General features: G+C 41.1%; 1 protein-coding gene across 4 annotated transcripts; it reads right to left on the reverse strand.

The window, feature by feature from the left end:
• Positions 1–805: 805 nt before the first annotated feature.
• LOC110623953 lies at positions 806–14,260 on the reverse strand. Of its 4 annotated transcripts, none has more exons than XM_043957351.1 (5): positions 14,012–14,259; positions 13,606–13,667; positions 13,381–13,499; positions 13,200–13,296; positions 806–1,337 (listed from the first exon to the last, which is right to left on the reverse strand). In XM_043957351.1, the coding sequence occupies exons 2-5, from the start codon at positions 13,618–13,620 to the stop codon at positions 954–956; spliced, it is 615 nt and encodes a 204-aa protein (XP_043813286.1). In that variant the 5' UTR covers positions 13,621–13,667; positions 14,012–14,259; the 3' UTR covers positions 806–953. The 4 variants fall into 4 exon arrangements, with proteins under 4 accessions (XP_043813286.1, XP_043813285.1, XP_043813284.1 ...); XM_043957350.1 differs by having other exon boundaries at positions 13,606–13,685; XM_043957349.1 differs by having other exon boundaries at positions 13,606–13,719; positions 14,012–14,258.
• Positions 14,261–16,174: the final 1,914 nt, after the last annotated feature.

The raw sequence follows: 16,174 nt of genomic DNA on the forward strand, positions 1-16,174 counted from the left end.
TGGGTTCTGGTCATGTCAACTTAACCCCTTCTCTTTCTGTATCCTCTGTGTTACACTACAAAAAAACAGTGATTTAGCGACCAAAATTTTGGTCGCTAAAAGGCAGATTTTGGTCGCTATTATGAAATAGCGACCATTTAGCGACCAAAATGAAATGGTCGGTGTTTGGCCAGTCGCTAAAATTTTGGCGACAATATGAAAATTGGTCGCTATTTAGCGACCAATCAGCGACCATTTTTTGGTCGCTAATTTGGTGCCATGGCAGATAATGTATTGAAAAATGGTCGTTAAAATTTGGTCGCTAAATGATCGCTGATTTGGTCGCTATAATTTGGTCGCTAAATAGTCGCTGTTTTGGTCGCTATTACATTATTATTTGATCGCCTCAGAGAAGAGCATTTAGTCGCTGTGTGGAAGTAAATTGGTCGTTAATTTGTAGTCGCGAAATAGTCGCGATTTTGGTCGCTATTTCGTTGTTATTTGATCGCATCAGGGAAGAGCATTTAGTCGCTGTGTGGACGTAAATTGGTCGTTAATTTTTGATCGCTAAATTAGTCGCTATTTCGTTGTTATTAGATCGCCTCAAAGAGCATTTAGTCGCTATTTCATCGCAAATTAATAGTAAAATCAAAAAAAATATTTATTTTTTAATTTGTTTTTGTGGCTGATTAGTCACTAATAAATACATTTAAATCTGATTCATATCATTTTTTCCAATAAATTCATAAACCTGCTATAATATCAATATGTACACACACATTCCAATACATAAAACATCAAAGATAATATATACACATCAACTTCATTTCATAATTTGCAATCTAAAAGTCCAAAACATTATTATAGTTCAACACTAAGAAACTTAAAATATCTCAAAATACATAATGTATCCAAATAGTATAAAATTCATATAATAAAACATATTATTTAAGTCAGTGAGATATGGCATCATGCTAATCCATATTTAAATCAGTAAGATCTGATGCTTGTCTTACATATGAAGATTTAGAGATCCCCTCAATAAAACTTGATCCCCTTGCACTTGGCGAGCCCTTGATTGAACTTGTGCAGGCATCAGCCATGGCAACATCATTATCAAAGAAACTCGATGGCCCATTTTCTTTTGCAGAAATTCTTTCAGTGATATGTTCCAAAGCAGAGGCTATATTCTGCAAAACCCAATCATGGACTTGTACTGCAGGAACAGGAACTGCAAGCATGTCAGGATCTGAATTGGCAAAAAATGGAGCAGCTTGACTTAATGAAACTCTTTCAGAACCCTTATCACCAAATTGAATCAGAAACCCAAGGTGCTGAAGACCTTCTACAGTCAAAACCTAAGACAGTGTGGTTAACCTTACAAATTAGGACCAAGCTGAAGATGATATCACAAAGCAGAAAAATAAATTTCAGAAGAAACAAAGAGTTATACGTATTAATATTTCCTTCACTTTGGGTTGCTAGAGAATTTTGGGTTGCTATTGTTGTTTAAAAAGAGTCCAATTCAACCCCCTCTTGGACCTTATTTAGGACAACAAAGCCTCTTCAAATAGAAAGAACTACCACATGACATTCTACATTTGAAACATTAATCAAGCAAAAGAAGTTCCCAAAATTTTTTTTTTAAGAAAATCCACTACCAGGAGTTCTTCTACAAGCATTCCATTTGAAAATCCAAAATGAAAAACATTATCACATGCTTGTAGCAAAATGAGCCCTGCAAAATCCAATGCAAATCCTCCCAAAGAGGTTTTCATTATTTTATATAAACAGAATCAACCAAGCTCTATATTTGGAATCACACACAGCTTTTTTGAAATTTCTAAACAACTTACAGGAACATTGATCACAGCCCAAAGCAACTAATAAGCCTTAAAAAGTAAAATACAATATATATGCCAAAAATCGGTAAATTCCTTGCAGATTTTCATTTTCATTATTTGAGGAACTATATCACTTCCCTGCTTCCAGACTAAGTAAACAAAAAGAGTTCAGGAGTACTTGCTTGTAACGACCCGGAAACCGGACCGCTACCGGCGCTAGGATTCAGGTCGGCTTAAGGCCGCCGGAACCCGTAGCAAGCCAAACATACATCCTGTGAACCTGTTCAATCCCATACATGAACCAAAACATACATAAAAATTAAAACTTTTCTTTCATTTAAACATTTCTTTACCCAGCCTAGCCTGTGCAAGCATAACCATAACATAAACCCCTCATTGGAGTTCTCAACAAATACTCCAATGGGGTACATAACATATATCAGGCTTGGGTTACATAAACATCATAAAACATTTATCTCATGTATTCAAGGGATTACAACAGACTCTAGTCAAGCACACTATAAAACTTACATTATATTACATAACATACTTTTACATTATGAATAAACCATGTCCACTTCTATGCTATTACAGAGACTTCTCTTACTCTTGCTGACTTCTCTATCTACACAGTACCTGCAAGACTGGGGTTAGGGGAGAGGGGTGAGCTAAAAAGCCCAGTGAGTAAAAAGTAAAAAACATGATATTAATTCCTCCCTTTTTAGGTATTTTATTCTTAATTTTATTATTATTATCATTTGATTTAGTTCCACACTTTTTAGGTATATTATTATTCATTTTATTATTAACATTGAATAACTTAACTTTTACTTCACATGCTTTCATGAAATGCAACACATCACATTTAATCACATAAAGGATGGTATTGTCACCATTAGTCCTCACATCTCCAAGTGCCAGGGGCGTAGAATGGGCCTCGCTGGTCTTTCTCTTACATAACATACATATCATAACATTCCAAAGTGCCAGGGGCGTAGAATGGGCCTCGCTGGTCTTTCTCTTACATAGTGCCAGGGGCGTAGAATGGGCCTCACTGGTCTTCCATAACATATCATCATAACATAACATTAGAGGACTATGGATCACCCAATAACCATCCACATCAACATCAAATTATGCAATGCAACATATTCGTGAATTTCTAATGCAAACATCCTGAACATCACATGGCATTAATGATGCATGAGTATGCTATCAGATTCATTCATTTGTTCATTCATTCATTACTTAAAAACTTAGGGAATAATCCCACTCACCTGGTGACCGAAGCTTTAACGACGGACTCTGAAAGACTATCTCACAACCGGGGGTCTCGGGTCCTCGGGTCCGAACCTACACAGGTGGACTCAAATGAGGCACCAAACAACAAGAACATAACTCTAATCATACCCCCAAAAGCCTCCTAGAAACACCTCAAAACATCCCTAGAAAACATGCAAGAAAAGGCTGGGAAGGGCACTTTCGGCGGCACCTTCGGCGGCCGAAAGTCCTTCCAGAGCCGAAAGTCAGGCAGGTTCGGCGGCACCTTCGGCGGCCGAAACTCCCAGACAGAGACGAAACTCATGCATGTTCGGCGGCACCTTCGGCGGCCGAAAGTCTCGGACAGAGCCGAAACTCAAACTTTCGGGGGCAGACTTCGGCAGCCTAAAGCTGCCTCCCAAGCTGGTTCGGCGGCCGAAAGTACCTTCGGCTGCCGAACCTGGTTTCTGCCAAAGGGCAGAAACTTGGTTCTTCATGCCCAAAACAACCCCCTACACAACCAATCATGCATAAACCTATTCTACAACAATCATACTCAAGCATACAAACTCCTAGGGGCCTCCAACAAGCTTAAACCCCAACTACAACACACAAGCAAGCCACATTGCACATAAACACACATTAAACCATGGATTTTTCATAAAAACTCATCAAGCCTACTCATGCATTTCTACCCCAAAAACTTGCATAAAACTTACTTAAAACACATATAGAACTAGAGATCGGCTCTTACCTCTTGAAGATCGAGAGAGAAACGATCCTAGCTCGAAGATGGGGAGATTCGAGTTCTTGAACCTCAAAGCTCCAAAACTTGCTTAAACTTTAAAACTCTTCAAAAACAAGATGTAACTTGTTAAGATCTAAAGGATTTGAGGGAAAACACTTAAAATGATCATAGGAGGGCTAAAGCTTACCGTCGGCCGAAATGGGAGAGAAAACCTCGCCTGTTTCGGTCACGGGGTCTCTTATAGGGCAGGTTCTGTCACCTTTAGGCGGCCTAACGTGCCCCCACATCTCATGCATGTTCGGCGGCCGAACATGAGGTTCGGCGGCCGAACCTTGAGTCTTTCAAACAAGGCTTTCGGAGGCCTAAAGCGCTCCCAAAACCCCACCATGTTCGGCGGCCGAACCTCACTTTCGGCGGCCGAACCTGGCAAAGTCTCCTTGGTCTATTTCATTCAAAACTCAATTTCCTTTTTGCTTAAAAACATAAAATACATTAAAAACATTTCATAAAACATGGTTTTACCCTTCTAGAGGTTTCCGACATCCGAGATTCCACCGGACGGTAGGAATTCCGATACCGGAGTCTAGCCGGGTATTACATTCTTCCCCCCTTAAGAACATTCGTCCCCGAATGTTCACCAAACAACACATAACATGGCAAACATATAACATACATACTAAGCACATCAACACATAGGGATCTAACCTTAAAAGAGCTGAGGGTACTGCTGGAGCATAGACTCCCGTGTCTCCCAAGTGCACTCTTCCAAGTTGTGGTGGTTCCACAGGACTTTCACCATCGGGATTTCCTTGTTTCTTAACTTTCTGATCTGCGTGTCTATGATCCGTACTGGCTGTTCAACATAGGTGAGATCCTCTTGGACCTCCACATCAGGCTCACTAAGAACCTTGCTCGGATCTGACACAAACTTCCTCAACATCGAAACATGGAAGACCGGATGGATTCTTGCCATTGAAGCAGGTAAATCTAGCTTGTACGACACATTCCCAATCTTTTGCAAGATTTCAAAGGGTCCGATGTATCGTGGGGCTAGTTTACCTTTCTTCCCGAAGCGAACCACTCCCTTCATTGGAGACACCTTGAGCAATACCAGATCCCCCTCCTGAAACTCTAACTGTCTTCTGCGGATGTCTGCATAACTCCTCTGTCTGCTTGCAGCAGTCTTGATTCTTTCTCTGATTATGGGTACCACCCTGCTGGTAATCTCTACTAGCTCAGGCCCTGCCAAGGCCTTCTCTCCAACTTCCTCCCAGCAAACAGGTGATCTGCACTTCCTTCCGTACAAAGCCTCATATGGAGCCATCCCGATGCTAGCATGATGGCTGTTATTGTAGGCAAACTCCACCAAAGGTAGATGCTGCCTCCAAGAACCGCCAAAGTCCAGCACACACATTCTGAGCATATCCTCGATAGTCTGGATGGTCCTTTCTGACTGTCCATCAGTCTGGGGGTGGAAGGCAGTACTGAAATCCAACCTAGTACCCATGGCATTCTGCAGACTCCGCCAAAACCTGGAGGTGAACTGGGGCCCTCTATCTGACACTATCGAAACGGGAACCCCATGCAGCCTGACGATCTCGTCCACATACACCTGCGCCAACTTGTCCACAGAATAGCCACTCCTGACAGGAATGAAGTGAGCAGATTTGGTGAGTCTGTCCACAATCACCCATATGGAGTCCACTCTGTTGGACGCCGCTGGTAACCCTACTACGAAGTCCATAGCTATATTTTCCCATTTCCATTCTGGAATAGGTAGCGGGTTAAGCATTCCAGCTGGCTTCTGATGTTCCAGCTTCACCCTCTGACACACTTCGCAGGCTGACACGAACTGTGCCACTTCTTTCTTCATTGCTGGCCACCAATAAACCTTTTTCAAATCTTGATACATCTTGGTGGCTCCGGGGTGAATGCTGTATCTTGCATTATGAGCCTCTCTCATAATGTCTCCTTTTAGCCCTATGTCGTCTGGTACACATAATCGACTCCCATAGCGGAGGATCCCTTTACTGTCGAATCTGAACTCACTATCATTGCCTGACTGAACAGTCCTGGCAATCTTCACTAACTCGGGGTCCTCATGCTGTTTCTGAGCAACTTGCTCAAGGAACACGGGTGTCACTTTCATCTGAGCCAACAAGGCACCTGTACCCGACAACTCTAACTGCAGCCCTTCTTCGATGAGCTTGTAGAACTCCTTTACTACTGGTCTTCGTTCTGCCGTGATGTGGGATAGACTGCCGAGTGATTTCCGGCTTAAGGCATCAGCTACTACATTAGCCTTACCCGGATGATACTGGATTTTGCAATCGTAGTCACTGAGCAGTTCTACCCATCTTCTCTGTCTCAAATTCAAATCTCTTTGACTCAGGATGTGCTGCAGGCTCTTATGATCTGTAAAGATCTCACATTTTACCCCATAGAGGTAGTGCCTCCACATCTTGAGTGCAAAGATTACCGCTGCCATCTCAAGGTCATGTGTGGGGTAATTCAACTCATGCTTCTTCAGCTGCCTAGAAGCATAAGCAATCACCCTCTCATTCTGCATCAGTACACAACCCAGTCCCACACGGGATGCATCACAAAAGACTGTAAAGTCCTCATCACTAGATGGCAGAGCTAAAACTGGTGCTGAAGTCAACTTCTTCTTAAGCTCTTCAAAACTCTCTTCGCACTGGTCGGTCCACAGAAATTTCTGATTCTTCCTGGTTAACCTGGTCAGAGGAGCTGCTATCTTTGAGAAGTCCTGAACGAACCTCCTGTAGTAACCAGCCAAACCCAAGAAGCTTCTAATCTCTGTCACTGAAGTGGGTTTTGGCCAGTTAGCCACAGTTTCCGTCTTCTTGGGGTCCACCTCAAAACCATTCTCTGACACTACATGCCCCAAGAACGAAATGCTCCTCAGCCAGAACTCACATTTAGAGAACTTGGCATACAAGCCATGTTCCCTCAAAGTCTGCAAGACCAACCGCAGATGATGGGCATGCTCTTCTGCATTCCTGGAATACACTAAGATATCATCTATGAAGACAATAACGAAGTGATCCAGGTATTGGCTAAATACTCTGTTCATGAGATCCATGAATGCTGCAGGGGCGTTTGTTAACCCGAACGGCATCACTAGGAACTCATAGTGCCCATATCTGGTTCTGAAAGCTGTCTTCGGCGCGTCCTCATCTCTGATCCTCAGCTGATGATACCCAGATCTCAGATCTATTTTGGAGAAACAACCTGCTCCTGCTAGCTGGTCGAATAGATCATCGATCCTAGGCAACGGGTACTTGTTCTTGGTAGTGACCTTGTTCAACTGTCTGTAGTCGATACAAAGTCTAAGGGATCCATCCTTCTTTTTCACGAACAACACTGGAGCACCCCAGGGTGAGGTACTCGGTCGGATGAAACCCTTATCTACCAGCTCCTGCAACTGTTCTTTAAGCTCTTTCAGCTCTGCTGGCGCCATCCTGTAGGGAGGGATAGAGATCGGTCTGGTTCCTGGCATCAATTCTATCTCGAACTCTATCTCCCTAGGAGGCGGTAAACCTGGCAGTTCGTCTGGGAAGACATCTAAGAACTCTCTAACCACAGGCACTGAGGCGGGCTCTCTGACATCTCTGTCTAGCTCTCTCACATGAGCTAGATAACCCTGACAACCCCTCCTGAGCAGCCTACGAGCCTGTAGGGCTGATATCAAACCTCTAGGTGTACTCCCCCTGTCTCCTCTAAAGACAACCTCTGACCCATCCTGACATCTGAACTTAACTACCTTGTCTCTGCAATCCAAGGTAGCACCATGGGTAGATAGCCAATCCATCCCTAGAATGACGTCAAAATCTGTCAAGTCTAGAACCACAAGGTCGGCGGATAGGCATCTTCCCTCTATGAAAACTGGACTGTACTGGCAGACTGACTCCGCCACTGACGGGTCACACTTGGGTCCACTAACCCATAGGGGACACTCTAACCCAGAGACCATCAAACCCAACCTCTCGACCGCTCTCGGAGAAACAAAAGAATGGGATGCACCCGGGTCCATTAAGGCATAAGCATCTGAACAACCAATGATGATATTACCTGACACCACGGTGTTGGATGCGTTTGCCTCCTGCTGTGTCATAGTGAAGATCCGTGCTGGAGCTGACGGACCTTCCCCTCTGTAAGCTGATGAAGAAGAGGCTGACCCTCTCCCTCGGCCTCTGCCACTGGCCTGTGTCGCGGCTGAAGCTGCTGGCTGTGCCACACTACCCGAAGTAGTCTGCTGGGGCCGTGCCATAGGAACTGCTCTAGGACACTCCATGGACATGTGTCCCTCCTGCCCACACCTGTAGCAGGCTGTTGTCCCAAAACGGCATACCCCTCTGTGTAGCTTACCACACCGTGCACACACTGCATTATCAGCACCAGAGCTTGAGCCACTTCCTAGTCCCAGACCTGATTTGATCTTGCTCCAGAACTTATTCTTCTTTGGTTTCTTAGTGGTACTGCTCCACTTCTTACTAGCTGAACTCAAGGATGAAGGATCTATCCTTCCCCCACCTGGGGTCTTAGAACCAGAAGGTTGTGCCACTGACTGTTTAACTTTTCCCTCTATTACGGCACTAGCCTCCATTCTCCTGGCCATGTCTACAATGGTATGGAAACTTTCTCTATCAGCTGACTGAACCAAGGAGGAATACCTAGAATGGAGCCTCATGATATACCTCCTTGACTTCTTCGGATCTGTGTCCAGATGTTGCCCAGCAAACGGCAACAACTCTAAGAATCTATCGGTGTACTCATCGACACCCATTTCATCTGTCTGCTTCAGCTGTTCAAACTCAATCATCTTCAGTTCCCTGGAACTGTCAGGGAAAGCCCATCCTGCGAACTCATTCGCAAACTCCTCCCACGAAAGACTGTCCACCCTCGGTTTCACATAGCCCTTGAACCACTCACGGGCCTTTTTGCATTTCAGGGTGAAACCAGCCATCTGAATGGCTCTGCTGTCATCAGCACCTATCTCATCTGTAATTGTTTTGACCTTCTCCAGGTACACAAACGGATCATCACCTGTATCAAACTGGGGAGCACCCAACTTCATGTAGTCGGTCATCTTGGCCTTGCTCCCTCTAGATGAGGTAGGTTGAGGTCTTTGGGTTTCTGGAACTGTGGGTTCTGCTGGTGGTGGTGGTGCGACATCCCCTGGGATAGGGTTTGCCGTGCCTGGATGGAAGGATGGAGGTGGGTACATAGGGTACTGTGGATACTGTGGGTAGAAAGGTGGGTATGGCATGTGAGAAGGGTAATGATTAAAACTGGGGTAATCCGATGTACTTCCCATCGAATACCCGGGGTATGGTGAAAAAGGTGGGTACTGGGGTGGTAGAACAAACCCCGAGGCCTGAGTGCCTCCCTGAGACTCACCCATGCCCTCTTCTGGCATGTTTACACCAAGGTTACCGTCCCTCCTCTGCTCCACATCCATCTCTTCTTCTCCATCAACTGACATTCTTTCCTGAACTGTACCCCTTACTGATCTGCTTCTACCCAGATCCAAGGACCTTCTAGGGTCCCTCACTGTTCTGTCTCTGTTGGACCTGCTTGACATTGCCCTTGGCAATGCTGGAGGACGGGCGCTCGTGCCCTCATCCTCCGGTGGCACTCTAGTCAATCTAGCTGATCGACGAGTTCCTCGCATTCTGTTTACTGAAAAACAGCACAGATAACAAAACATTAGCATCAGATGGTTCATGTGGAAACACATGAACCCACATCATATACACATCATAATCATAGCATATCTCATGGCATACATACTTGCATTCTAGACAGGACTCTACATCCTATCCTAGTGGACATGATTTCCTATTGTGCTTGACCTTTCTATAACATCTATGAGCCCGACACTCTAGGTCCGACCATATGAACCTAGGGCTTTGATACCATTTTGTAACGACCCGGAAACCGGACCGCTACCGGCGCTAGGATTCAGGTCGGCTTAAGGCCGCCGGAACCCGTAGCAAGCCAAACATACATCCTGTGAACCTGTTCAATCCCATACATGAACCAAAACATACATAAAAATTAAAACTTTTCTTTCATTTAAACATTTCTTTACCCAGCCTAGCCTGTGCAAGCATAACCATAACATAAACCCCTCATTGGAGTTCTCAACAAATACTCCAATGGGGTACATAACATATATCAGGCTTGGGTTACATAAACATCATAAAACATTTATCTCATGTATTCAAGGGATTACAACAGACTCTAGTCAAGCACACTATAAAACTTACATTATATTACATAACATACTTTTACATTATGAATAAACCATGTCCACTTCTATGCTATTACAGAGACTTCTCTTACTCTTGCTGACTTCTCTATCTACACAGTACCTGCAAGACTGGGGTTAGGGGAGAGGGGTGAGCTAAAAAGCCCAGTGAGTAAAAAGTAAAAAACATGATATTAATTCCTCCCTTTTTAGGTATTTTATTCTTAATTTTATTATTATTATCATTTGATTTAGTTCCACACTTTTTAGGTATATTATTATTCATTTTATTATTAACATTGAATAACTTAACTTTTACTTCACATGCTTTCATGAAATGCAACACATCACATTTAATCACATAAAGGATGGTATTGTCACCATTAGTCCTCACATCTCCAAGTGCCAGGGGCGTAGAATGGGCCTCGCTGGTCTTTCTCTTACATAACATACATATCATAACATTCCAAAGTGCCAGGGGCGTAGAATGGGCCTCGCTGGTCTTTCTCTTACATAGTGCCAGGGGCGTAGAATGGGCCTCACTGGTCTTCCATAACATATCATCATAACATAACATTAGAGGACTATGGATCACCCAATAACCATCCACATCAACATCAAATTATGCAATGCAACATATTCGTGAATTTCTAATGCAAACATCCTGAACATCACATGGCATTAATGATGCATGAGTATGCTATCAGATTCATTCATTTGTTCATTCATTCATTACTTAAAAACTTAGGGAATAATCCCACTCACCTGGTGACCGAAGCTTTAACGACGGACTCTGAAAGACTATCTCACAACCGGGGGTCTCGGGTCCTCGGGTCCGAACCTACACAGGTGGACTCAAATGAGGCACCAAACAACAAGAACATAACTCTAATCATACCCCCAAAAGCCTCCTAGAAACACCTCAAAACATCCCTAGAAAACATGCAAGAAAAGGCTGGGAAGGGCACTTTCGGCGGCACCTTCGGCGGCCGAAAGTCCTTCCAGAGCCGAAAGTCAGGCAGGTTCGGCGGCACCTTCGGCGGCCGAAACTCCCAGACAGAGACGAAACTCATGCATGTTCGGCGGCACCTTCGGCGGCCGAAAGTCTCGGACAGAGCCGAAACTCAAACTTTCGGGGGCAGACTTCGGCAGCCTAAAGCTGCCTCCCAAGCTGGTTCGGCGGCCGAAAGTACCTTCGGCTGCCGAACCTGGTTTCTGCCAAAGGGCAGAAACTTGGTTCTTCATGCCCAAAACAACCCCCTACACAACCAATCATGCATAAACCTATTCTACAACAATCATACTCAAGCATACAAACTCCTAGGGGCCTCCAACAAGCTTAAACCCCAACTACAACACACAAGCAAGCCACATTGCACATAAACACACATTAAACCATGGATTTTTCATAAAAACTCATCAAGCCTACTCATGCATTTCTACCCCAAAAACTTGCATAAAACTTACTTAAAACACATATAGAACTAGAGATCGGCTCTTACCTCTTGAAGATCGAGAGAGAAACGATCCTAGCTCGAAGATGGGGAGATTCGAGTTCTTGAACCTCAAAGCTCCAAAACTTGCTTAAACTTTAAAACTCTTCAAAAACAAGATGTAACTTGTTAAGATCTAAAGGATTTGAGGGAAAACACTTAAAATGATCATAGGAGGGCTAAAGCTTACCGTCGGCCGAAATGGGAGAGAAAACCTCGCCTGTTTCGGTCACGGGGTCTCTTATAGGGCAGGTTCTGTCACCTTTAGGCGGCCTAACGTGCCCCCACATCTCATGCATGTTCGGCGGCCGAACATGAGGTTCGGCGGCCGAACCTTGAGTCTTTCAAACAAGGCTTTCGGAGGCCTAAAGCGCTCCCAAAACCCCACCATGTTCGGCGGCCGAACCTCACTTTCGGCGGCCGAACCTGGCAAAGTCTCCTTGGTCTATTTCATTCAAAACTCAATTTCCTTTTTGCTTAAAAACATAAAATACATTAAAAACATTTCATAAAACATGGTTTTACCCTTCTAGAGGTTTCCGACATCCGAGATTCCACCGGACGGTAGGAATTCCGATACCGGAGTCTAGCCGGGTATTACATTGCTTGTGTAAACAATTTCCTCTTTCCACTAACATTCACTCTTCCAGTTCAACAAGGTTTACCTAAACCATCCATGAAAAAGCACAGCAAGAGCGCATTTGCAAAGTAACAGCAGCATGACATATTCAAAAACAAAAAACAAAGAAAAAAAAAGAGTTATGTTGCTCCAACCATAAAAAATTTCATTAAAAGAACAAAAATAATATTAGAGAAATACAAGGAAACCAAGACAAATAAATAATAATATTAGAATTGATGAAGCCCGATAGACTTCTAGCATACAGTCTGGTATTTACAAAATAACCCTACTGAAAGTTGGTATTTATGCACATTGTCAGTGTACAAACACTTGAGCCATCAATTGAACTAAATAAACAGGACTTTCCCGCATAGATAATGAAGCCATTCTTAGATAGACCAACTAGGTTAACAAGTTTAAAGCCCCAAATATTTATTGAAGCTCAGTTAATGCATAACTGGGTATTGCAGAACACCAAGCCATATGGAATTTGCTATTCATTGATTCATGCAAAGAAGAAGAAATAATTAAAGATCATTGCCAAATGTATCTTCCATAAAGGAAAAGGAAGGGAGAAATAAAGCCATAATCCCTGGAAAAAATTCTTGCAATTTTTGAATTTATTAATATGTGCATATTTATGAGTTCAACATTAGCAAGAGTACTCCATACCTCAAAACAATTTCAGTGGACAATTTATGAGTTCAAGCAACCTGCATCTTTCTTAGAAGCAGAGGTAAGGTCAGGTATATGAATGGTAGAAATATTGACTTGACTTGTGACCTAAGAGTTAATTATACCCAGTGCACAATCAAGAAAGCCAACAATGCACTGATGGATGAATGAAATTGAATTGCCATAATTTTAAGAATTTTCAGGTTGGCAATTTCAATAATTAAATAAATACCATTCTTTCTTTTTCCCTTTTTTTTTCCGCTTATAACAACTACTCATCAATCACCACAAATTACAAAGTTACCTCTTCAGCTGTGCTAGCAACAACGTCAAAACCAATGAATGAAAAGAATACTACAGCAGAGCCTCCAAGCATCCCATTTAAACCAAGAGGGAAGTACCTACAAAGTTGAAAAATATTGGGTGAATCCAACCACTAGCAAAATATACACTGAAACGAAATAACAAAATCATACAAAGCTTACCCACTAGGAAGTTCATAACCAATCCATCCAGTCTTAAAAGCCAAATATCCGCCCACTATTATGATAAACAGCATCCCACATATATTCACTGTTGTAACAATGGCTTGCGCCAATGAGCTCTGCATATAAATAAATAAAGCAACTAAAACAAATATACACCAATACAAAAGGAAAATGTTACAAATGGTTGTTTTTTTCTTAAAAAGAAAGAAAATAAAAGAGTACCTCCTTGATTCCCATGCACAAGAGTACAGTGACAGCAAGAACCAAAACAGCTGCAGATGGGTCTACAACAGTACCAAGCACTAGAATGGTGTGACGGGCCAAGTAAGAAGGCAGCTTATCCTCAGACACGACCGAACCCGATTAAGTCATAATCACAACAAAAACAAAAAATAAAAAATTCACACAAAATCCACATTAACAATATTCTAAAATACATCTCAATATCACGAAAACAACTCTGAATGGTAGTGTTTATTTCAAAAATTTTCAATAATCTCACTAAAACAACTCTCAGTCCGTTCACAATAATCTTTATTACAAATAATTTTCAATAATCTCACAAACGAAAACTTCACATAAATCTTAATATTTTCACAAATTTAAGAAATAAATAGATCTCACAAACCTGCAGTGACCGAGGACGCGGCGAGGAGCAGCACCGGACAGCAAGACTGGAGCAGAGGAAGCGGCGGAGAAGAGCAGGAACCGAACGCAGAAACGACGTTGACAGCGTGGAGCACGATCGGCGGGAGGCGCACCAGACGAGTGACGTAGAGGCCGAATGGGGGAGGGGAGGGCGGCAGTAAACTTTGAGAGTTGAGAGAGATTTAGGGTTGGGTTTTATGGGTTATTTTGATTGCAGGTTTGTTTATTTTTATTTATTTTTTATCTTTCAATTAAGATTTTATTTTTATAGTTTATATTATTTAAAATATTTTATATTATATTTAAAATGTTTTATGGATTATTTGGGTAGTTATAATTGGATTTGGATTTTAAAAATAATACCCGTTTAGGGTTCGGATCGGATTCGGATTTTATGTACAGACTACACACGATCCGAATCCATTTATATAAATAATTAATCTAATATAAAAAAATATATTTTATAATAATATTTATAAATTTTTTTATATATTTTTATTTAAAAATTTAAATTTAAATATTCTTTAGAAATATTATATTTTTTAAATGAAAATTATTAATGAAAAATATTTTTTATATAAATTATTAATTAAAATATATAAGATTAAACGGGTTCGGGTTTTATTCGGATAATAATAATCGGGTTTGGGACGGATTCGGATAGTTTAAATTAATTTTTAATCGGGTTCGAAACGGGTTCAAATATTACTAATATAAATCAGATTCGGGTTTGGGTAGTTTAATTTTCACGGGTACCCTACCCGTTTACATCCCTAGGTTAGAGCATCTCTTAAATTGTCAAAACGACGTCGTTTTATATATCGAATTTAAATTACTTAATTTAAAATTTTAAATAAAATAAAATTTAATTAAAAATTAAATTAAAATTTTAAAAATAAAATGGTCGCTGATTGATCACTATTTTAGAGATTAAAATTAGGGATTAGGGTTAGGGATTATGAATTAGGGATCAGGAATTCGGGATTAGGAATTAGAGATTAGGGTTAATTTTATTATGAATTAGGGATTAATTAGGAATTAAGGTTAGAGATTACAAATTAGGAATTAGGGTTAATTTTATTTAGAATTAGGGATTAATTAGATATTAGGGATTAGAAATTAGGATTAGGAATTAGGTTAGAGTAGGGATGTAAACGGATCGGGTATTTTCGGGTATCCGATCCGATCGAACCCTAATAGGACAGATTTGGGTAGTTATAATCGGGTTTGGGACGGATTCGGATTTTAAAAATAATATCTGTTGCAGGTTCGGATCATATTCGGATTTTATGTACAGTGTACCCACTATCCGAATTCGTTTATATAAATAATTAATCTAATATAAAAAATATATTTTATAATAATATTTATAATTTTTTTTTATATATTTTTATTTAAAAATTTAAATTTAAATATTCTTTAGAAATATTATATTTTTTATATGAAAATTATTAATGAAAAATATTTTTTATATAAATTATTAATTAAAATATATAAGATTAAACGGGTTCGGGTTTTATTCGGATAATAATAATCGGGTTTGAAACGGATTCGGATAGTTTAGATTAATTTTTAATCGGGTTCGGAACGGGTTCGGATATTACTAATATAAATCGGGTTCAGGTTCGGGTAGTTTAATTTTTACGGGTACCCTACCCGTTTACATCCCTAGATTAGAGCATCCTTAAATTGTCAAAACGACGTCGTTTTATATACCGAATTGAAATTACTTAATTTAAAATTTTAAATAAAATAAAATTTAATTAAAAATTAAATTAAAATTTTAAAAATAAAATGGTCGCTGATTGGTCGTTGCTTGGTCGCTATTTAGCGACTAATTATTTTAGTCGCTAAATATGGTCGCTAAATATCCCCGCCCAAAAAGTTGTCGCAATTTCGTCGCAAATATGGTCGCTAATAACTCGCGCCATTAATTCCCGCTAAATTAGCGACCATTTTATATTTGGTCGCTATTTAGCGACCAATTAACGACCAAAAATTGGTCGTTAAGCTTTTTGTTAAATAAAAATATTATTTCATTCATTCAGTCGCAGAATGGTCGCTGATTGGTAGCTATATAGCGACCAAAAAATTTGGTCGCTAATTTTGGTCGCAATTTCACAGTTTTTTTGTAGTGTTATGT

Source organism: Manihot esculenta, chromosome 6, assembly GCF_001659605.2.
Source record: "Manihot esculenta cultivar AM560-2 chromosome 6, M.esculenta_v8, whole genome shotgun sequence".
NCBI classification, from domain to species: domain Eukaryota; kingdom Viridiplantae; phylum Streptophyta; class Magnoliopsida; order Malpighiales; family Euphorbiaceae; genus Manihot; species Manihot esculenta.

Bases quoted from the DNA above. Each gene is read 5' to 3' on its own strand.
- LOC110623953 (XM_021768988.2), bottom strand. The intron at 13,297-13,380 runs GTAAGCTTTGTA...TCAACTTTGTAG, and splicing joins GGTTATGAACTTCCTAGTGG to GTACTTCCCTCTTGGTTTAA. The intron at 1,338-13,199 runs GTAACTTTGTAA...ACACTGTCTTAG, and splicing joins TTGCTAGCACAGCTGAAGAG to GTTTTGACTGTAGAAGGTCT.